This window comes from Amia ocellicauda, chromosome 14 (assembly GCF_036373705.1).
Source record: "Amia ocellicauda isolate fAmiCal2 chromosome 14, fAmiCal2.hap1, whole genome shotgun sequence".
In the NCBI taxonomy this organism is placed as follows: Eukaryota; Metazoa; Chordata; class Actinopteri; order Amiiformes; family Amiidae; genus Amia; species Amia ocellicauda.
This window is the reverse complement of record NC_089863.1, coordinates 16,688,142-16,706,624: the sequence shown is the minus strand read 5'-3', so window position 1 is coordinate 16,706,624 and position 18,483 is coordinate 16,688,142. Positions and strand designations below refer to the sequence as shown.

General features: G+C 42.1%; 1 protein-coding gene across 2 annotated transcripts in view; it reads left to right on the top strand.

Annotated features, from left to right (window-relative positions):
• LOC136767818 (butyrophilin subfamily 1 member A1) overlaps window positions 1–18,483 on the top strand; it is a 54,413-nt gene that overhangs the window by 15,547 nt on the left and 20,383 nt on the right. For both annotated transcript variants that reach the window (XM_066721830.1, XM_066721831.1), the window contains exons 5-9: window positions 2,393–2,500; window positions 5,583–5,609; window positions 5,894–5,923; window positions 7,143–7,169; window positions 7,286–7,312. In XM_066721830.1, the coding sequence (XP_066577927.1) occupies window positions 2,393–2,500; window positions 5,583–5,609; window positions 5,894–5,923; window positions 7,143–7,169; window positions 7,286–7,312 (219 nt within the window). The remainder of the gene's footprint in view (window positions 1–2,392; window positions 2,501–5,582; window positions 5,610–5,893; window positions 5,924–7,142; window positions 7,170–7,285; window positions 7,313–18,483) is intronic.

Here is an 18,483-nt window from a genome sequence, read left to right as displayed (position 1 = left end):
GGTCTGAGTATTTCACAATCTGCTCAGTTACTGGGATTTTCACGCACAACCATTTCTAGGGTTTACAAAGAATGGTGTGAAAAGGGAAAAACATCCAGTATGCGGAAGTCCTGTGGGCGGAAATGCCTTGTTGATGCTAGAGGTCAGAGGAGAATGGGCCGACTGATTCAAGCTGATAGAAGAGCAACTTTTACTGAAATAACCACTCGTTACAACCGAGGTATACAGCAAAGCATTTGTGAAGCCACAACACGTACAACCTTGAGGCGGATTGGCTACAACAGCAGAAGACCCCACCGGGTACCACTCATCTCCACTACAAATAGGAAAAAGAGGCTACAATTTGCACAAGCTCACCAAAATTGGACAGTTGAAGACTGGAAAAATGTTGCCTGGTCTGATGAGTCTCGATTTCTGTTGAGACATTCAGATGGTAGAGTCAGAATTTGGCGTAAACAGAATGAGAACATGGATCCATCATGCCTTGTTACCACTGTGCAGGCTGGTGGTGGTGGTGTAATGGTGTGGGGGATGTTTTCTTGGCACACTTTAGGCCCCTTAGTGCCAGTTGGGCATCGTTTAAATGCCACGGCCTACCTGAGCATTGTTTCTGACCATGTCCATCCCTTTATGACCACCATGTACCCATCCTCTGATGGCTACTTCCAGCAGGATAATGCACCATGTCACAAAGGTCGAATCATTTCAAATTGGTTTCTTGAACATGACAATGAGTTCACTGTACTAAACTGGCCCCCACAGTCACCAGATCTCAACCCAATAGAGCATCTTTGGGATGTGGTGGAACGGGAGCTTCGTGCTCTGGATGTGCATCCCACAAATCTCCATCAACTGCAAGATGCTATCCTATCAATATGGGCCAACATTTCTAAAGAATGCTTTCAGCACCTTGTTGAATCAATGCCACGTAGAATGAAGGCAGTTCTGAAGGCGAAAGGGGGTCAAACACAGTATTAGTATGGTGTTCCTAATAATCCTTTAGGTGAGTGTATATATAACGAGAAGTTACCTGACATAAATGCCAACCTGCTTAGTTATTTAATTTCCGACTAACAATACTAATGAGAGACTCACCTTCGTCTTACTAACCGGTATTGTAGTCAATGTGTTTATAACCTTTTTTGTTTAACGATTTGTGTGATATCATATGCGATCCCATGGTCTTTGATTTGGTCATGGAAGTGATTTGTCTTTGATTTGTTGATCTAGAGTTGATTTTTAATTAGTTTTTCCCTTTTGTATAATTAGTGTAGTGCTACATTTAGTCTTTGTTTTTAAATACATTTGACAATTTATATCTTTGGAATTGGTGTCTGCGTCCAATTATTACAGAAATTGAGTTCTACAAGATTCCAGGATTCGTGATAAGGTGATACTATAAATTCACTTCTTTAATTGAAATTTATAAGTGTACCTTACGCTACAATGTATTCATGCTAGAATTAGGGGTGGGCGACATGAACTGAAATTTAATATCACAATATTTTCCACTGTTCGGACAATTAGATAATATCAGCATATACAAAAATAAAAATATTCTGAATGAAATTTCATGAGCCCTTTAAATAATAATAATAGTAATAATAATAATATGAGAAAAGGTTGCTTTTAACCTCGTAAAACCTGAAAGGGTAAGGCATTACCGTAGTACCGGATTAAATTACTAAAAAACATTACTTTTCCCACGTATTGCTTTATATGTGACTCTGTTACTTTAAACTTTTGTTAGCACATTCTTTATTTTATGTCCTACACACCTAACGATCACTGTGACAGTTTTAAATAATGTGCCGCGGTTGAAAATACAAGGCTGTGTTTCATTGGTTAAGTGAATTGGTTTAAAATTACGAGATCAGATATTGATTGGCTAGAATTAAAACAGTGTGACCTATCAGTGTTCATTCAGTATGTAGCGTTTAATAACTTTTCAAATAAGAAAAAAATCTCTTTCGGTCTGTTGGGAACAGTCGTGTTCCTGCCCATTACCGTTAGCTTAAATCCCGTTCTTGCCCGTCCCGAGAGCTTTATTTTAATTTTTTTCCTAGTCCTGCCCTGTCCCATGAGCTTCAGTCCTGTACCGTCCAATCCCGCAAAACTGAACATGGTTTTTTTTTTCCCCCATCCCGTCTTCATGTCACTCTCTAGTGCAGATGGCCAGTCCACTACTGGCAGTGGCACAGAGACACAGCAGTGTCTGTCCATTGCCAGCCAGGACACTCAGACTCACCAGCTGAGCAGCTATGAGCTGGTCTGAGATGCTTTTGACACACCCATACTCTCATCCTACTGGTTTCTGGCTTCATTGTGAGGCATCCAGGCCTGAAGATGTGTGTCAGTTCCTGTGGGTTAATGCTGCTGTTCTGTTCTCCAGGGGACTTCTTCCCTGACCCCTCTGGGTGGATGGTGTCTTTATTCCTAATGGCCGCTCTCACTGTGGCAGCAGCTGCTCTTCTGCTGATCCAGTGGAGACGAATGGGTGGTAAGTGATCATATTCATTTGTATGTCAAGATGCTTGTGGTGTGATGAAATTAAAATACCAGTGTATGACAGGTCATAATTAGAACAGTGCACCATACTCTTGACAGAAGGTCCAGTGTTCAATCAGCAAGTCAAGAACTGTAGATTAAAAGATTACTCTGTTTGGAGAAGATTATATTCAGGCAGATCTATCCTGGAAGTGGGGTTTCTGTCAATCTCAACCACTATCAACTAGGGCTGGCCGTGCAGGACCCAGGGCCAGTGGGGAGCTGGGCAGTTTTTGTTAGTTGTGCTACGACTGGAGCTGGGAGTGCTGGAGCCGGGTTTGGAGGTCACAGAGCAGCTCCACTCTCTCTCCCGTATATTAAGTCCAGTTTTCTTGAATTAACAAAATATGTAACTTCATAGCTATTGTTGTGTGTTGGGGGTCATAAAGTAAGATACTATTTACAGTCACACTTTTTGTTATTAATACAAGCTTTCTAAATATAAATCTTTAAAATTGAACAAACTAGTAAATAACATAAATGGTGGCCCATCTGTCTATCAACCACTGACAGCAAAATAATGCAGATTCAGTCCACACATGAACATGTGCTAACGAGTGTCTAAGGAATGTAGGTAGGAGTCCCTTCTTGTTTTAGGTACTGAAATTGGGAGATGATAAATGTCTGCAATGTCCTTTAACTAATTTAGTTTTTTAGACCTCTTGTTGTGGCTAAATGGCAGAGATTGTTTTGATCGTACATGAGAGGGGACTAAGGTCAATTTGGTCATAGACTGCCTTGCACGGTGTAAGGCAATCCTCCTCCTCTCCCAATGCTTCCAGCTCTTGATGGTCAATCAGCAGCGGCTAGTCGTGAAACATAGCCACTGATTTGTCTGGCTCTTCTTCACTTCTCTGTTTTGAAAAGTAGTTGTCCTTTGTCATTTCTTGTTTAATGTAACTGGAAACTTGTTTTGGCCCCCTGATTGAAAATGTCAAGCAGATAGTTAATTTATTCAGTCTCATAGTTTATCATGTAGCCCAGCCTTCCTCTTTTGATTTGCTTGGGATGGTGGATTGTCCTATTAGCAAATCAGTAGTGCCATTATCTGCTTCAAACTGAGAAATTCCAGATATAGCTTGAGCCCGCATCTTTACTAATTCTATCTTAAGTGGATTCCCTCTCCATTTCTTGACAATGTTGTCCAACATCCATGTGCTGTTCCATCACTTCACTCGTTGCAAAGCCTGACACACATTAAGTTTCAAGACACTGAAATAGTGTCTATTGACATTTGTCCTTGAATACATTGTGAAGGCTCAAATGGTCGCATACAGTTAGGGATGTGGTCTCTTGTGACATCCGTGGGAATCTCTGGTAGAGGAATAAGAAACATAAGGAAGTTTACAAACGAGAGGAGGCCATTCAACGCATAATGCTCGATTGGTGTCCATTAATAACTAAGTGATCCAAGGATCCTATCCAGTCTATTTTTAAATGTTCCCAAATTTTCAGCTTCTACCACATCGCTGGGGAGTTTGTTCCAGATTGTGACGACTCTCTGTGTGAAGAAGTGTCTCCTGTTTTCTGTGTTGAATGCCTTGAAGCCCAATTTCCATTTTTGTCCCCGGGTGCGTGTGTCCCTGTTGATCTGGAAAATCTCCTCTGGTTTGATGTGGTCGATGCCTTTCATGATTTTGAAGACTTGGATCAAGTCCCCACATAGTCTCCTCTGTTCCAGGGTGAAAAGGTTCAGTTCCCTCAGTCTCTCAGTAGGACGTTCCCTTCAGACCTGGAATAAGTCTGGTTGCTCTCCTCTGAACTGCCTCTAGAGCAGCGATATCCTTCTTGAAGTGTGGAGCCCAGAACTGTACACAGCATCCAGATGAGCTCTAACTGGTGCATTGTACAGTCTTAACATTACTGTCCTCCACACAACAGCAACACAACTTAAAAATACATTTTTTAAATAATGATCCCATAGTTTGCACAGTTTCTTGTGTCTCTGGAGCTGGAGCTGGTTAAAAGCAGCTGGAGCCGGAGCCACAGTGTGTAGCTGCACCAGAGCTGCTCCGGAGCTGGAGCTGGGGCTGCTGGAGCTGGCCTGGAGCCGGAGCAGGTGGCCTCCATCAGCTCCGGAGCCACCCTGGAGCTGGAGCTGAACCTCTGGAGCCACGCTGGAGCCAGCAAACCCAGAGCACTGCCAACCCTACTATCAACCCACAACACTCATCCTTTCAAATTAAGATATAAACTGTCTAATTTAGGAACACTGCTCTCTTCAGATGGATCTGACCGTTTCTGAAGTCCTTTTACAGTTCTTCCTTTAACATTTATAGACTACAGATAGCATTTGTAGCATTTGGGGCTCATATCACGGTGTGCTATGTAATTAAATCAGAAGATTGCATTCATATTGTGTTCTGATTATGATGAACTGACTCCTGATTCTCAGACAGCTGAGGTGTGAGACAGACAGGGAGCACAAAGCTCAGTTAATGGTGTTGTCTGATCCCTCACCACTCATGCCAGTGTGTTCAGGAGAGCCTGCTCAGGGTCAGGGGTCAGGGGTCAGGGGTCAAGTCAGGGTTCAGGTGAGCTCTTCTCCACATCATTTCACATCCTCTTACTCTCTGTCACCCTTTGTCACTTACATTATATATTGTATTTATAATCATTATATGATTTTTTAACTTTAAAATCAGGTTACATTCACTGAACAGTTCTAGTATTAATGTGCAAAGTTGAGGAGCAGCATGGTCACAGCAACACAATGTACAACAGTTTCAAAATGTATTGTTGTGTAACATTTACACCATGTAACCTATATTAGAGTCATATCCTTCTCTAAGTATTTTTTTAAGTATGTGTTGTTTAAACAAAATCTTCATGGCAAAAATATAATCGTATTAAATATTGTTGTTATTGTATTAATTTATAGTATAATTTGATTAATTGGAATTTCACATCCTTCTTCCTAGTTTTTTGTTTTTGTTTCACCATTTGGGTGTTGCTCTTTATTAATTACAATACAGACGATGAAGGTGCAGAAGCCTGAAACCAGCATTACTGATCCTTTCTCTGTCTGTTTACAGAGAAGGAGACCCAGTGTACAGTCAAGGGTAAGTGCATCAAGAAAGAGAATGATGGGAATACCTTCTGTAGCCATTCTGCAGTCAATTAAAGCTGACAAAAATCAGTTAAACCTTAAAAAGGTTATATTAAAATCAAACTATGTAGGATTCCTGTTAATCTTTAGATTCTAAATCTAAAACAAAGAAATGTGAGGTATCATATATGTTTGTTTTATTCATACATCTTACATGTTTGACAGAAGTAATGAGTATAAAAGCTGTGTTTAAAGTTACATTTTGTTTTTGAGTGTGTGATTGTGCTTTATTTGCAGCTGGACATTTCTTTCTGCCTAAAGAACAGGGTGAGTTGCCAAAATTAAAAATAAATACACACAGAATTAAATAAATTAAATAAATAAGTACATAAATGTTGAAATAAAAATATTAATCAATAAATGTTAAAATCAATCAATAAATGTGAAATAAATCAATACATGGACAACGGTTTATTTATTTATTTCAGCATTTATTTATTCATTTATCCATCCATCCATCCATCCATCTTCGAACCAATCCCGGCAGGCATAGGATGCAAGGCAGGAATACACCAAGGATGGGACACCAGTCCATCGCTGGGCATTTAGTTAAACAGTTATTTATAAATTTGTCAACATTTATTTATTAATTTATTTATTTCCCGATTTAAAATAGATAAAACATTTTCAGTGCACTTTGTTCTTTGTTATTTTTTACATTTCACTGTGACAAGCTAGTGGGCGGGATCCAGTATACTATTGGCTAATCCAATACACTGTGTAGTGGAGCTCGATTGAGTTTGGCTGGATATTTGCTGGGTTTGTTGTTGTTTATTACACGCTTCAGTTATTTCATAATTTGATCATCTATAGAAACAATTAAAATTGCTGAATTTAACAGTATTATTCTAAGAGACGTATTGACACTTTTTATTTTATCAATTCGAGTTTCAGACTTTTATACAATGCTGCATAATGACAAGTTTGTCACAGTGAAAATGCTTTCATTATACGTAATGTTTCCATTAAGGCCACACTATCCACCATTACTGCACACAGGTTACTGTATCTGCTCTTAAAGGGGAACCGATATCCATAATGCTTGTTCGATGTCCATATTACCCCATTTTTTCTCAAGGTTTGTAGACATGGAAAGTTTATTTCACCATCCAGGCACGTGTGCACAGTTCGCACTGCGCTGTAGCCTACATGGCAGTGCCTGGAATAAAATAATGACTTTACAAAAAGCACACTCCACAGAATATGTTTCTACTTCTAGAATAACCATAAAATATGGATTTTTGGTGGAGTTCCCCTTTAGTCCCTGCAGACCACTGGAGGAATGCACCTCTCATTGAATTGCATTGGGAACTATTGCTTAAGTGTGACATGTCTCACTACTAGTCTCTTCACACTCGCTATCACAATGCTGCACACGGCCAGTAGAAGCTGTGTGTTTATTCCAGTATGAATCCCATTGGAGTCACTGGTACCATTCAGTATCAGTACTGTCTATAATAATGCTCTCCCTCTTTCATCTTTACAGAAGCTTTGAGGTTCCTTCTTAAATCAGGTATGTGCTCTGTGAATACAATCACACCACTGACTGACACCAGCTCCCCCCACTGTATCACCAGTGTGGAGCGCAGTGTGTGACTGGAGTTAATCCTGTCTGTGTCTTTGTTGCAGAATGGCAGTGGCTGTGCAGTGCAGCAGGTAGGTCTGTCTCCTGATGAAGAGAGAGATACAGGGACACTCTGCTGCTGAGATGCACAGAGCTCTGCTGTGGACAGTGGGTCTTTGGGGTCTGGGGGGGCTTTATTTAAATCAAGGTTTGTATTTACTGGTTAATTATAGGATGATCAGAGCTATACCACAGTTCTCTCTACCCCACCCACAATGACACTCCTTTGGATCTTTAAATCATGTCTTCTGCTGTGTGGAGTTCTGTCTCAGTCACGTGTTTAGAACCAGTTTAATGTTCAGTAGAGGGGCTTACCAGAGGGCAGTGCTGTCACAAACATATGGTATCATCCGTAATAAATATATAATGAGTATAATGTCACACTGAGCTTTATATCAGTGGATCCCCAACACTGTAGCATATTTGGTCCTGCATCCCCGTGACTGTTTGCATTTTCTTATTGGTCACTGCACATGTAATTGCATGTTGTTGCAATAAAATGTGTGTTGGCTGTATAGTTCATATAGTGTTGCCTGGCAATACAGGGTCAATGGAGCACACCTGCTGACTGGCTTCCTCCTTTCCAGTCTGAAGCCTGATTTATGCTTCTGTGAAGATATGTGTAAATGTCTCTGCATAGTGACACAGAGAATGGGTTTTTGGGTAAGCATAACTCACAGAGGAGCCAATGCGCACTCCTTGAAAATCTCAACTACGCTGTGTGTCAAACAAACGCTGATTGGTTGAGTAGGGAGATTCTGAGAGCCAGGGCCAATCGCTCATTTGTTGCACTAACAGACTGTACTCCCCTCACCTGGCCTGGACATGTGCAGAGGTCTCGCAAAACTATGGGATGCCATTTGTGTCCTACACAATTTCGTGCACATAATTCATTTTGTCCCACGAAATATGCCCGTTTTGTGCACACAATGAGTATTTTGTCCTACAAAAAAGTAAAATGTTCTTTGCCTTCCATGGATGGAATGAACACCCGAGTATGCATTATGTCCACAAAATGATGTAAGGAAAAATACATTTTGTGCACAAAATATAAAAGTTGCATTTCATTTTGTAATTTAATTTATTCCATGCAATGAATTACAGATATTGTTCCTTTGGGTATGTGTTTTTTGTGCACAGAAGAGCGTTCTTGCACGAAATTATGTATGACACAAAAAGTGTTTCATAGTAAACAGGTTTCCATTTCTATGTTTGTTTGTTTTTTCTATAGATTCTGATTTGGTAAATGCGAAACTGCCTTCTATGCACACATTAATGTTACTTGCAAGTATGTTGGCAGACACCTATACGTCTGCGTATGACACCCATGGACATTCACAGAGAGACAGACACAGAAGCATAAATAAAGCAGTAATGTGGAGTAGTGGATAGGGCTCTAGACTCTGGAGCGGAGAGTCGTGGCTTCAATCACAGGTGTGGGACACTGCTGTTGTATCATTGAGCAAGGTTCTTTACCTAGATTGCTCCAGTAAATTCCCAGCTGCATAAATGGGTAAAATGCAAAAACAATGTACTGTAACAACTGTAAGTTACACTGGATAAGGGTGTCTGCTAAGAAATTGAGTAATAACAATAAAAAATCTGGTGTCATCTGCTCCTCCACTCCAGTGGCCATGGCAAACAGCCAGCACTGCCACCTTAAAGCTACAGAGAGAGACCAGAGGCTGCAGTGTCTGTTCTTTTGGACGCTGTGATGGGGACTGTCCTGGATGGTCTACTTCAGGCCTTGTCAGTGAACTGTAGATATTGGACCAGGCCCTGTTCAGCACAGCTATGCTTCTGTGAGTGTGTTTTTGAGGGCTGCAGACTGAGTGTGGCAGAGCCAGTCACCCCAGGGTTAGGGAATGACAGGAGAGACACCTGTGGGTTCTCTAAACTGAGCTTTCATATTTTAGGAGTTTCTGAATTCCAGTTGAAGTATCAATGGTAAAAGAGGTTTATTTAAGTGAGTGAAGCTTTTAAAAAGAGGCTAACAAGATGATGCCAATGATTGTATTACTAACAGTCAAAGACTCCTGAAGACTGTTGCTGAGAGTCTCTTTTCAGGAGGATCATTTTTGACTCTGTTCACTCAGGTCAGAGCCCTTATTAATCCACAGTTTCTCCAGCCGATGTCATAGTTGCGCTCTGCCGGTGACAACTTTCTGGAGAAGAAAGCGCAGGGGACCTGCACAATGCATACAACCTCATCCGGATTCAAGAGGGGGATGAATGGAAGAAGGCTGGTTTGGTCATGCCGTTCGGTCTTGCCAATGCTTCTTCTGTCTTCCAGGCATTTGTGAATGAGGCTCTGAGATCCTTCCTGCAATGCTTCATCATCGTTTATATTGACGACATCTTGATTTACTCTGCCTCCCTCTCTGAACATGTTTCCGAGGTGCGCCAGGTGCTCCAGTTTCTGCTACACAACGGGCTTTACGTCAAGGCAGAGAAGTGCGAGTTCCACCACCAGCAGTGGGTTTCCTGAGTTTCCAGCTGCGTGCACATGGACCTAGATAAGGTGAGCGCTGTCACCGACTGGCCGCAGCCCCGCACCGTGAAGGAGCTGCAGCACTTCCTGGGCTTTGCCAACTTTTATCGGCGGTTTAACTGCAACTTCAGTTCTGTTGCCTCTCCACTAACTTCTTTGTTAAAGGGATCCCCCTGGACTTTCAATTGGACGGACTCCGTCACTGTCCTCAAGACAAGGCGCTGTGCTTTCCCAGCAACATGGACAGCCGAAAAAGGTTCACCCCTGCGCTGTGTTCTGAAAGCTGTCACTGGCGGAGTGCAACTATGACATCGGCAACCATGAGCTCCTCACTGTCAAGCTGGCTTTTGAGGAGTGGAGACACTGGCTGGAGGGCACCGCGCATCCCTTCCTGGTTCTGACTGACCACCAGAACTTGGAGTACATCCAGTCAGCAAAACTACTTAACACCTTTCAGATGCGATTGGTGATCTTCTTCACCAGATTCTAGTTCACGCTCACCTACTGCCCGGAATCGAAGAACGTCAAGGCGGACTCCCTCTCTTGCCAGTTCGACTCCTCTCCTGCTCCTCAGTTCATAGAATCCATTCTGTCTCCCTCCTGCATTCTGGCTCCCATTCAGTGGAGCATCTAGGACCACGGACTCGCCTCTGATCCGGCTCCTTCCACCTGTCCAGCAAACCGGACCTATGTCCTGTCATCAGTGCATCCCCACTTGCTGCGGTGGATCCACTCGACTCCTGCCTCCAGTCACCCAGGTGTCAGTCGCACTGTTGCCTTGGTTTGGGGAAAATTCTGGTGGCCCGGTTTTATGCATGACGTCACCAGGTTCGTCGGTGCCTGCTCCACCTGCGCACAGCCCAAAGCCTCCAGACATCTCTGCAGGTCTGCTTGAGCCGCTTTCTGTCCCTCACTGTCCGTGATCACATGTAGCCGTGGATTTCATCTCCTATCTCCCCAAATCACAGGGCTACACCACCATCCTAGTAGCAATCGATCGATTCTCCAAAGGCTGCCGTCTCATTCCTCTGAAGGGACTCCCCACTGCTCTCGAGATGGCAGAGATGCTGTTCAACCAGATGTGCTGCATCTACGGGCCGCCAGAGGACATTGTTTCCGACAGAGGTCCCCAGTTCACCTCCTGTGTCTGGTCTGCCTTTTTCAAGGCACTAAACATGAATGTCAGCCTCGCGATCCAGGAAATCGGTAGGTTTCTGCGCACCTACTGCAGCACGTCCCAGACTGACTGGAGTCGCTCACGACCATGAACATGACTTTGGACTTCCCCTGATACTTTGTTTGCCTAATCGCCCAACCCTTGCCCGTGACCATGACCACGTCTTTGCCTTGCCCTTGTTTGCCCTATCCTGCCGGTATTCGACCCATGCCTGTCTGACCACCTCCACCACGCACCGCAACTGGGTCCCCCAGTTCCCGTGTTCTGTGGTACGTGACAGAGAAACACAGCAGAATTAGCAAATAACTCACCACGCCTTTTGGAATACATTTTCCTGCTCTTCAGTTTTCAATTCCCTTCTCTGACATAGACACACTGTTTCTAGCCCAGTATTGACAGCGAGTCGGTCACCGTAATCATTGGTCTGATTCCAGAATGTAAAACATACTTTTACAACAATATGTTCACCTGGATTTTTTAAAACATTTTTACAGCAGTACGTTTACTGTAGTACAGTTGATATCACGAGATTAGTGAAAAGGACAGGAGAATATGGTGGAGTCTAGAAAGAAACGTGTTTGTGTATATATTTAGACATAATTAATAACTAAAGTTTAGGATAATTTTTTTATTCAACAATACAACATTTATGGTGATGAGAGAAGAAAGAAATGAGAAATCGTAATTTGAAAGTATGAATGCAGTGGAATATACACTCACCTAAAGGATTATTAGGAACACCATACTAATACTGTGTTTGACCCCCTTTCGCCTTCAGAACTGCCTTAATTCTACGTGGCATTGATTCAACAAGGTGCTGAAAGCATTCTTTAGAAATGTTGGCCCATATTGATAGGATAGCATCTTGCAGTTGATGGAGATTTGTGGGATGCACATCCAGGGCACGAAGCTCCCGTTCCACCACATCCCAAAGATGCTCTATTGGGTTGAGATCTGGTGACTGTGGGGGCCAGTTTAGTACAGTGAACTCATTGTCATGTTCAAGAAACCAATTTGAAATGATTCGACCTTTGTGACATGGTGCATTATCCTGCTGGAAGTAGCCATCAGAGGAGGGGTACATGGTGGTCATAAAGGGATGGACATGGTCAGAAACAATGCTCAGGTAGGCCGTGGCATTTAAACGATGCCCAATTGGCACTAAGGGGCCTAAAGTGTGCCAAGAAAACATCCCCCACACCATTACACCACCACCACCAGCCTGCACAGTGGTAACAAGGCATGATGGATCCATGTTGTCATTCTGTTTACGCCAAATTCTGACTCTACCATCTGAATGTCTCAACAGAAATCGAGACTCATCAGACCAGGCAACATTTTTCCAGTCTTCAACTGTCCAATTTTGGTGAGCTTGTGCAAATTGTAGCCTCTTTTTCCTATTTGTAGTGGAGATGAGTGGTACCCGGTGGGGTCTTCTGCTGTTGTAGCCCATCCGCCTCAAGGTTGTACGTGTTGTGGCTTCACAAATGCTTTGCTGCATACCTCGGTTGTAACGAGTGGTTATTTCAGTCAAAGTTGCTCTTCTATCAGCTTGAATCAGTCGGCCCATTCTCCTCTGACCTCTAGCATCAACAAGGCATTTTCGCCCACAGGACTGCCGCATACTGGATGTTTTTCCCTTTTCACACCATTCTTTGTAAACCCTAGAAATGGTTGTGCGTGAAAATCCCAGATTGTGAAATACCAGCCCGTCTGGCACCAACAACCATGCCACGCTCAAAATTGCTTAAATCACCTTTCTTTCCCATTCAGACATTCAGTTTGGAGTTCAGGAGATTGTCTTGACCAGGACCACACCCCTAAATGCATTGAAGCAACTGCCATGTGATTGGTTGGTTAGATAATTGCATTAATGAGAAATTGAACAGGTGTTCCTAATAATCCTTTAGGTGAGTGTATGTTCAATTAGCCGACAAGAGAGAACTTTGAAAACTGAATCATGTTACAATCACAGCAGGCAGACATAGCAGATGCAGTAGCGCTCTTCCAGACTCTCACTCATGCTCAGCTAAACCCCACCAATACCATTGAATCTACGAGCAGCAGATTTATACACGGAATACAAAATATCGGAGGAATCCAACAAGTTCTTTGAAATTGCCAGTAGGAAAATATATGTATATGAGAGAGAGAAATAATTTTCAAAAGATATAAAATAAGCTGCAATTGTTTAAATGGTGGTAGACACACAGGCATGTCCACTTTGTTTTGTTTGTTTGTTTTGCTGGCTGTGTCTGGGACTTTGACATGATCCTAAATGTGTAAGGACATTTTTACATTATATTGATTTAATTTCAGTGGATTTTAAAACATTCCTTTGCATTCCAACTGCATGCTTTTCAGGTATACTCAACCCAAACACTAATTATTTAGTGCTTCTGTCCTGCAACTGCTACAGTGCTGTATAACTAAGCACCGTGCTCTTGTGCTGTGTTCTGCAAGTGCAGTAGGTGATTTAATAATGTGCTCAGAGTTAAACTACAGAAAACTAGTACAGTAGTTAGTGTTACCCTTTCCATCTTCTTTCAACCCAGATCCTGCTAGTGGTGCAGTATGTAATCTAAATAACAAAACATTATAATTCACTAGCATCATCTATACAAATAAAATAAATGGCAATAATGTTTTAGTTTTTATTGTTATTTAAATAAAGTAGAAAGCTTAATAATTTTACAATCCGTTTGACAGGTCCGAAAGTCGTCTGATACATGTTTAAACAAATTGGATGCATTGGCTTCTTTTTCCTGAATATCTTTTAGACATTTTCTGCAGTTCTGCAGTTGTCATCTGCCTGGCCCTCTTCAGTGCACAAGAAACTGAAATAATCCCAAATGAAACTGGTAGCATTACTTTATTGTTTTGTTTTACAAGTTAAGGAACATTTTGGTCGACTTTGTCCATTTTTCAATCTGCATACGCAATGAATTTGGGTGATAGTAATTTTTTTTTTCAGTTTTTGTCCTCCCTGATTTCAACATGCATCATTTAATTTTGGGTGGGGATTTTAATTGTTGGTTAGATCCTACTTTAGATCTCTCCTCTTTAAAACCTGCTTCGCCCTCCAAATCAGCTCTATGGATAAAATCCTTACTTTCTGATTATGGTGTATCTGACCCATGGCTGTTTTTGTATCCAACTGGGTAAAGAATATTATTTTTGTCCACCATACATACTCATGTATAGATTGTTTTTATTTGCACATATCATAGTATAGTTATCTGATCACGCTCCTGTAATTCTGGAACTGTTCCTCTCAAGTGCTACCTGGATCCCCATGGCATTTCAACACCTTGTTACTGTCGGATGATACATTTGTATAATTCATTTCTGGTCAGATATTTTTTTAAGACTAATAGGTTGGAAGAGGTACCTCATTCTACTGTGTGGGAGGTAGTGGCCGAGCGGTCTAAGGTGCTAGATTAAGGCTCCACTCTCTTTAGAGGTGTGTATTCAAATCCCACCGCTGCCAACAGGAATGTTTTTTTTGCATTGTTTGCCTAAATTGAAGTCAAGTTCAGTTCAGCTGCTGAGTTGGTGAAAGTAAATAGGTTGTAGAAAGGAGATTTTGTCTAGGACTAGCAGGAATTCTGTTGCAGGAGGAGCCAGGTGGGGCCAGTTAGGTGTGAGTTGGGGGCAGGTAGACAAAAGTTACTTAAAGCAGCTGTTGAGAAAGAGCTGCTCTGTTTCTCGGTCACAAAAAGTTAAGCAGTTGACTAGGGATCTGAAACCAAGAGACTTAGGGAAAAAAAAACAAAAAAAAACACTAACATTTAGAAGCATGTGGCCACTACAGTGTCAGGGTGGCAGATTGATTGCCTTCCTGGATGAACTCATCCAAGAAGGTTTCATTTGTGAACGTTGTCAGCGTGTTGAAATCCTAGAGATCAGAGTTTGTGATCTTGAGGCTCAGCTTGTTGATCTGTGCTGTATTAGGGATATAGAAGCAGGAAAGTGGACAGAACTGCTGGGTTACAGTAGGTTGTAAACACAGAAAAGGGCATGCACAACCCCTGGAGACATCCCAAGAGCTGGAAATGCCCAACAGGTTCCAACTGCTGGACACTGAATTTGACAGTGACAGCTCAGAGGGTGATGGGAGGGCAGTTGAGCACCAAAGCACCATGGTGCCCACTCACCCACAGAACAGGGAGGTAGTTATAGTAGGAGATTCAATTCTTAGAGGCGTAGATGACACAATGTGTTCTAGTGATAAGGAGACCCACCATGGTATCTTGCCTGCTTGGTGCTCAGGTTGCAGATCTCCCTAAACTAGTAGATGGGCTACTGGCCAAGGCCAGGGGAATCCAATGGTCATGGTCCACATTGGAACCAATGACATAAGAAAAGGTAAGGCAGAGGTTCTGCAAGACAAAAGAGTTAGGAACAAAACTAAAGAGCAGAACCTCCACAGTAGTTTTCTCTGAAATAGCTCCGGTACCACGTCCATGTCCAGAGAGACAGACAGAGATTAGAAAATTTAACAGGTGGTTGAAATCGTGGTGTAGGGAAGAGGGGTTTAGGTTTATGGAGCATTGGTCTTTCTTCTGGGATAGATGGGACCTGTACAAATCAGATGGTCTACATCGAAACAGATGGGGGGCTAATGCATTGTGAGAGTGTATGTGCAGTGAAATTGAGAATCTTTTAAACTAGGGACCAGGGGGGCAGGGAGCTCTGACAATGGGAGATGTTCCACTGAGGAAAGAAAACCAAGGGAAACTGCTAGTAAGAAAGTCCTGAAATGTTTTTACCTCGATGCCAGGAGTATAAGGAACAAGATGATAAACCTAGAACCCACAGTGCTGGCGTGTGACTATGATGTTGTTGTAGGAGTGACGGAAACATGGCTTACAGAAAACGATGGTCTGTGAATACAAGTTGAAAGGATACACACAGTTTAGGATAGACAGGCAAAATCGAAGAGGAGGTAGCATTATATGTGAAAAATTACATTGAGGCAGAAGAACTGGAATTAGATCCCAGTAACGGAACAGAATCTTTGTGGGTCAAACTCTTGAACAAGAGATCTGGAGGATTAGTGGTAGGAGTGTGTTACAGACCACCCAACTCAGATATTCAGAAAGATGTTGCATTGTACAGTGTAATCAGGACTGCATGTAACAAGGAAGTGGGTGTTATGATGGGGGATTTCAATTTCCCAAACATAGACGGGGAAAGCCCAGTCGGGACTACAGAAGCAGAAATAGAAATGGTTAAGATGGTAAATGACTGCTTTCTAACTCAATTTGTCAGGGAACCAACCAGGAAGAGTGCATGTATTGACTTGATCTTTTCAAATGACCAAGATCGAGTCAGAGGGACAGTAGTTAGAGAACCAATGATAAACTGTGACCACAATATTGTTAGCTTTGAGGCATTCTTTCAAAAAACAAGGTCCAAGTCTAAAACAATGGTCTACAATGTTAGAAAAGCAAACCTTGAAGGTATGAGGCGGCACTTAGAAGAGTTAGACTGGAGCCCATTGGATACAGAGTCAGTTGAAAACGGATGGTTATATTTTAAGAATATACTACTTTGTACCAAAACTTAGCAAATTGAGGACCAAAAACATTGGCCAAAATGGTTTAATAGAAGTGTGGTGGTCCCAAAGTCAGACAGTTACAAACAAGGCTTCAAAAACAGGGACATTTATTGTCTTTTGGTCACTAATTTCAGACAAACAAAAATAAACAAATCCTTGAAACAGGACCACAAACTGGCAGCTGTTAACCACCACACAGCTCTGTTGTAAGATTAGCCCCACCCAATAGACCCAACCATTAGAGAATAAAGGTGACAAAAGAAACATTAAAAACATACATCCCTGAACATATTCCCAAATAGGTTTACATCAAAATACCAAACTTATAATAAAGGTGATGCATGATTATAAAATCGATCTAAACTATATACAAACACTAACCAATAGTATGAGGGAAAATGAGGGAAAATATTTTTAGGCCACTAACTCAAATATTCCAAATGACGCTTAGAACAGGGGATGTGCCAACTGACTGGAAGACAGCAAATGTCATACCAATCCAGAAGAAAGGGGACAAAACTGAGCCAGGAAATTGTAAAATGTTGGATACAATTATTAGACAGAAAATAGAGGAGCATCTTAATGAAAACCATATTCTTGGAGATAGTCAACATGGGTTTAGATGAGGCAGATCATGTCTTACTAATTAGAATTTTTTGAACATGCAACTGCAGCTGTAGATCATGTGAAAGCATATGATATGATATACTTAGATTTTCAGAAAGCTTTTGATAAGGTTCCACACCAAAGACTGATCCTCAAATTGGAAGCTGTAGGCATTCAGGGTAATGTAAGTAGATGGATTATGAACTGGTTGATGTATAGGAAACAGAGGGTGTCGATTAGAGGAGTCACTTCTAACTGGAGTGAGGTTGTTAGTGGAGTTCCACAGGGATCAGTACAAGGGCCTTTGCTTTTTCTAATCTATATTAATGATCTGGACTCTGGGATAGTTAGCAAACTTGTCAAATTTGCAGATGATACTAAATTAGGTGGCCCAGCAGATACAATCTCGGCAGCACAGGCTATTCAAAGGGACTTAGATAATATTCAGGTGTGGGCCGACACCTGGCAGATGAAATTCAATGTGGACAAGTGCAAGTTAATGGATGCAGGTAACAGAAATGTCCACTATAATTACACTATGGGAGGAATAGAACTAGATGAAGTAATGGATGGGAAAGTCCACGTAGACTCCTAGGTCTCCTCACTTTCTCCATCCAAACAATGTGGGGAAGCAATAAAATAGGCAAACCGAATGCTAGGGTATATTGTCAAAAGTGTAGAACTGAGAACAAGGGCAGTGATGTTCAGACTGTACAATGCACTAGTTAGAGCTCATCTGGATACTGTGTACAGTTCTGGGCTCCACACTTCAAGAAAGATATCGTTGCTCTAGAGGCAGTTCAGAGGAGAGCAACCAGACTTATTCCAGGTCTGAAGGGAACGTCCTACTGAGAGACTGAGGACCTGAACCTTTTCACCCTGGAACAGAGGAGACTACGTGGGGACTTGATCCAAGTCTTCAAAATTATGAAAGGCATAGACCACATCAAACCAGAGGAGCTTTTCCAGATCAGCAGGGACACACGCACCCGGGGACACAAATGGAAATTGGGCTTCAAGGCATTCAAGACATGAAACAGGAGACGCTTCTTCACACAGAGAGTTGTCACAATCTGAAAAAACTCCCCAGCGATGTGGTAGAAGCTGAAAGTTTGGGAACATTTAAAAATAGACTGGATAGGATCCTTGGATCACTCAGTTATTAATGGACACCAAACGAGCACGATGGGTTGAATGGCCTCCTCCCGTTTGTAAACTTTTTATGTTCTTATGGTCTTTTAAGGCTTATTTGTGTGGTCGGTTCATTGCTTTTTCTGCCCATAACAATAAGCATTTGCAAGGAGAGACAGCTGGAGTTAACTGATCTCATTCTCCAGCTAGATCAACAGTATGCCATGTCTCCCAG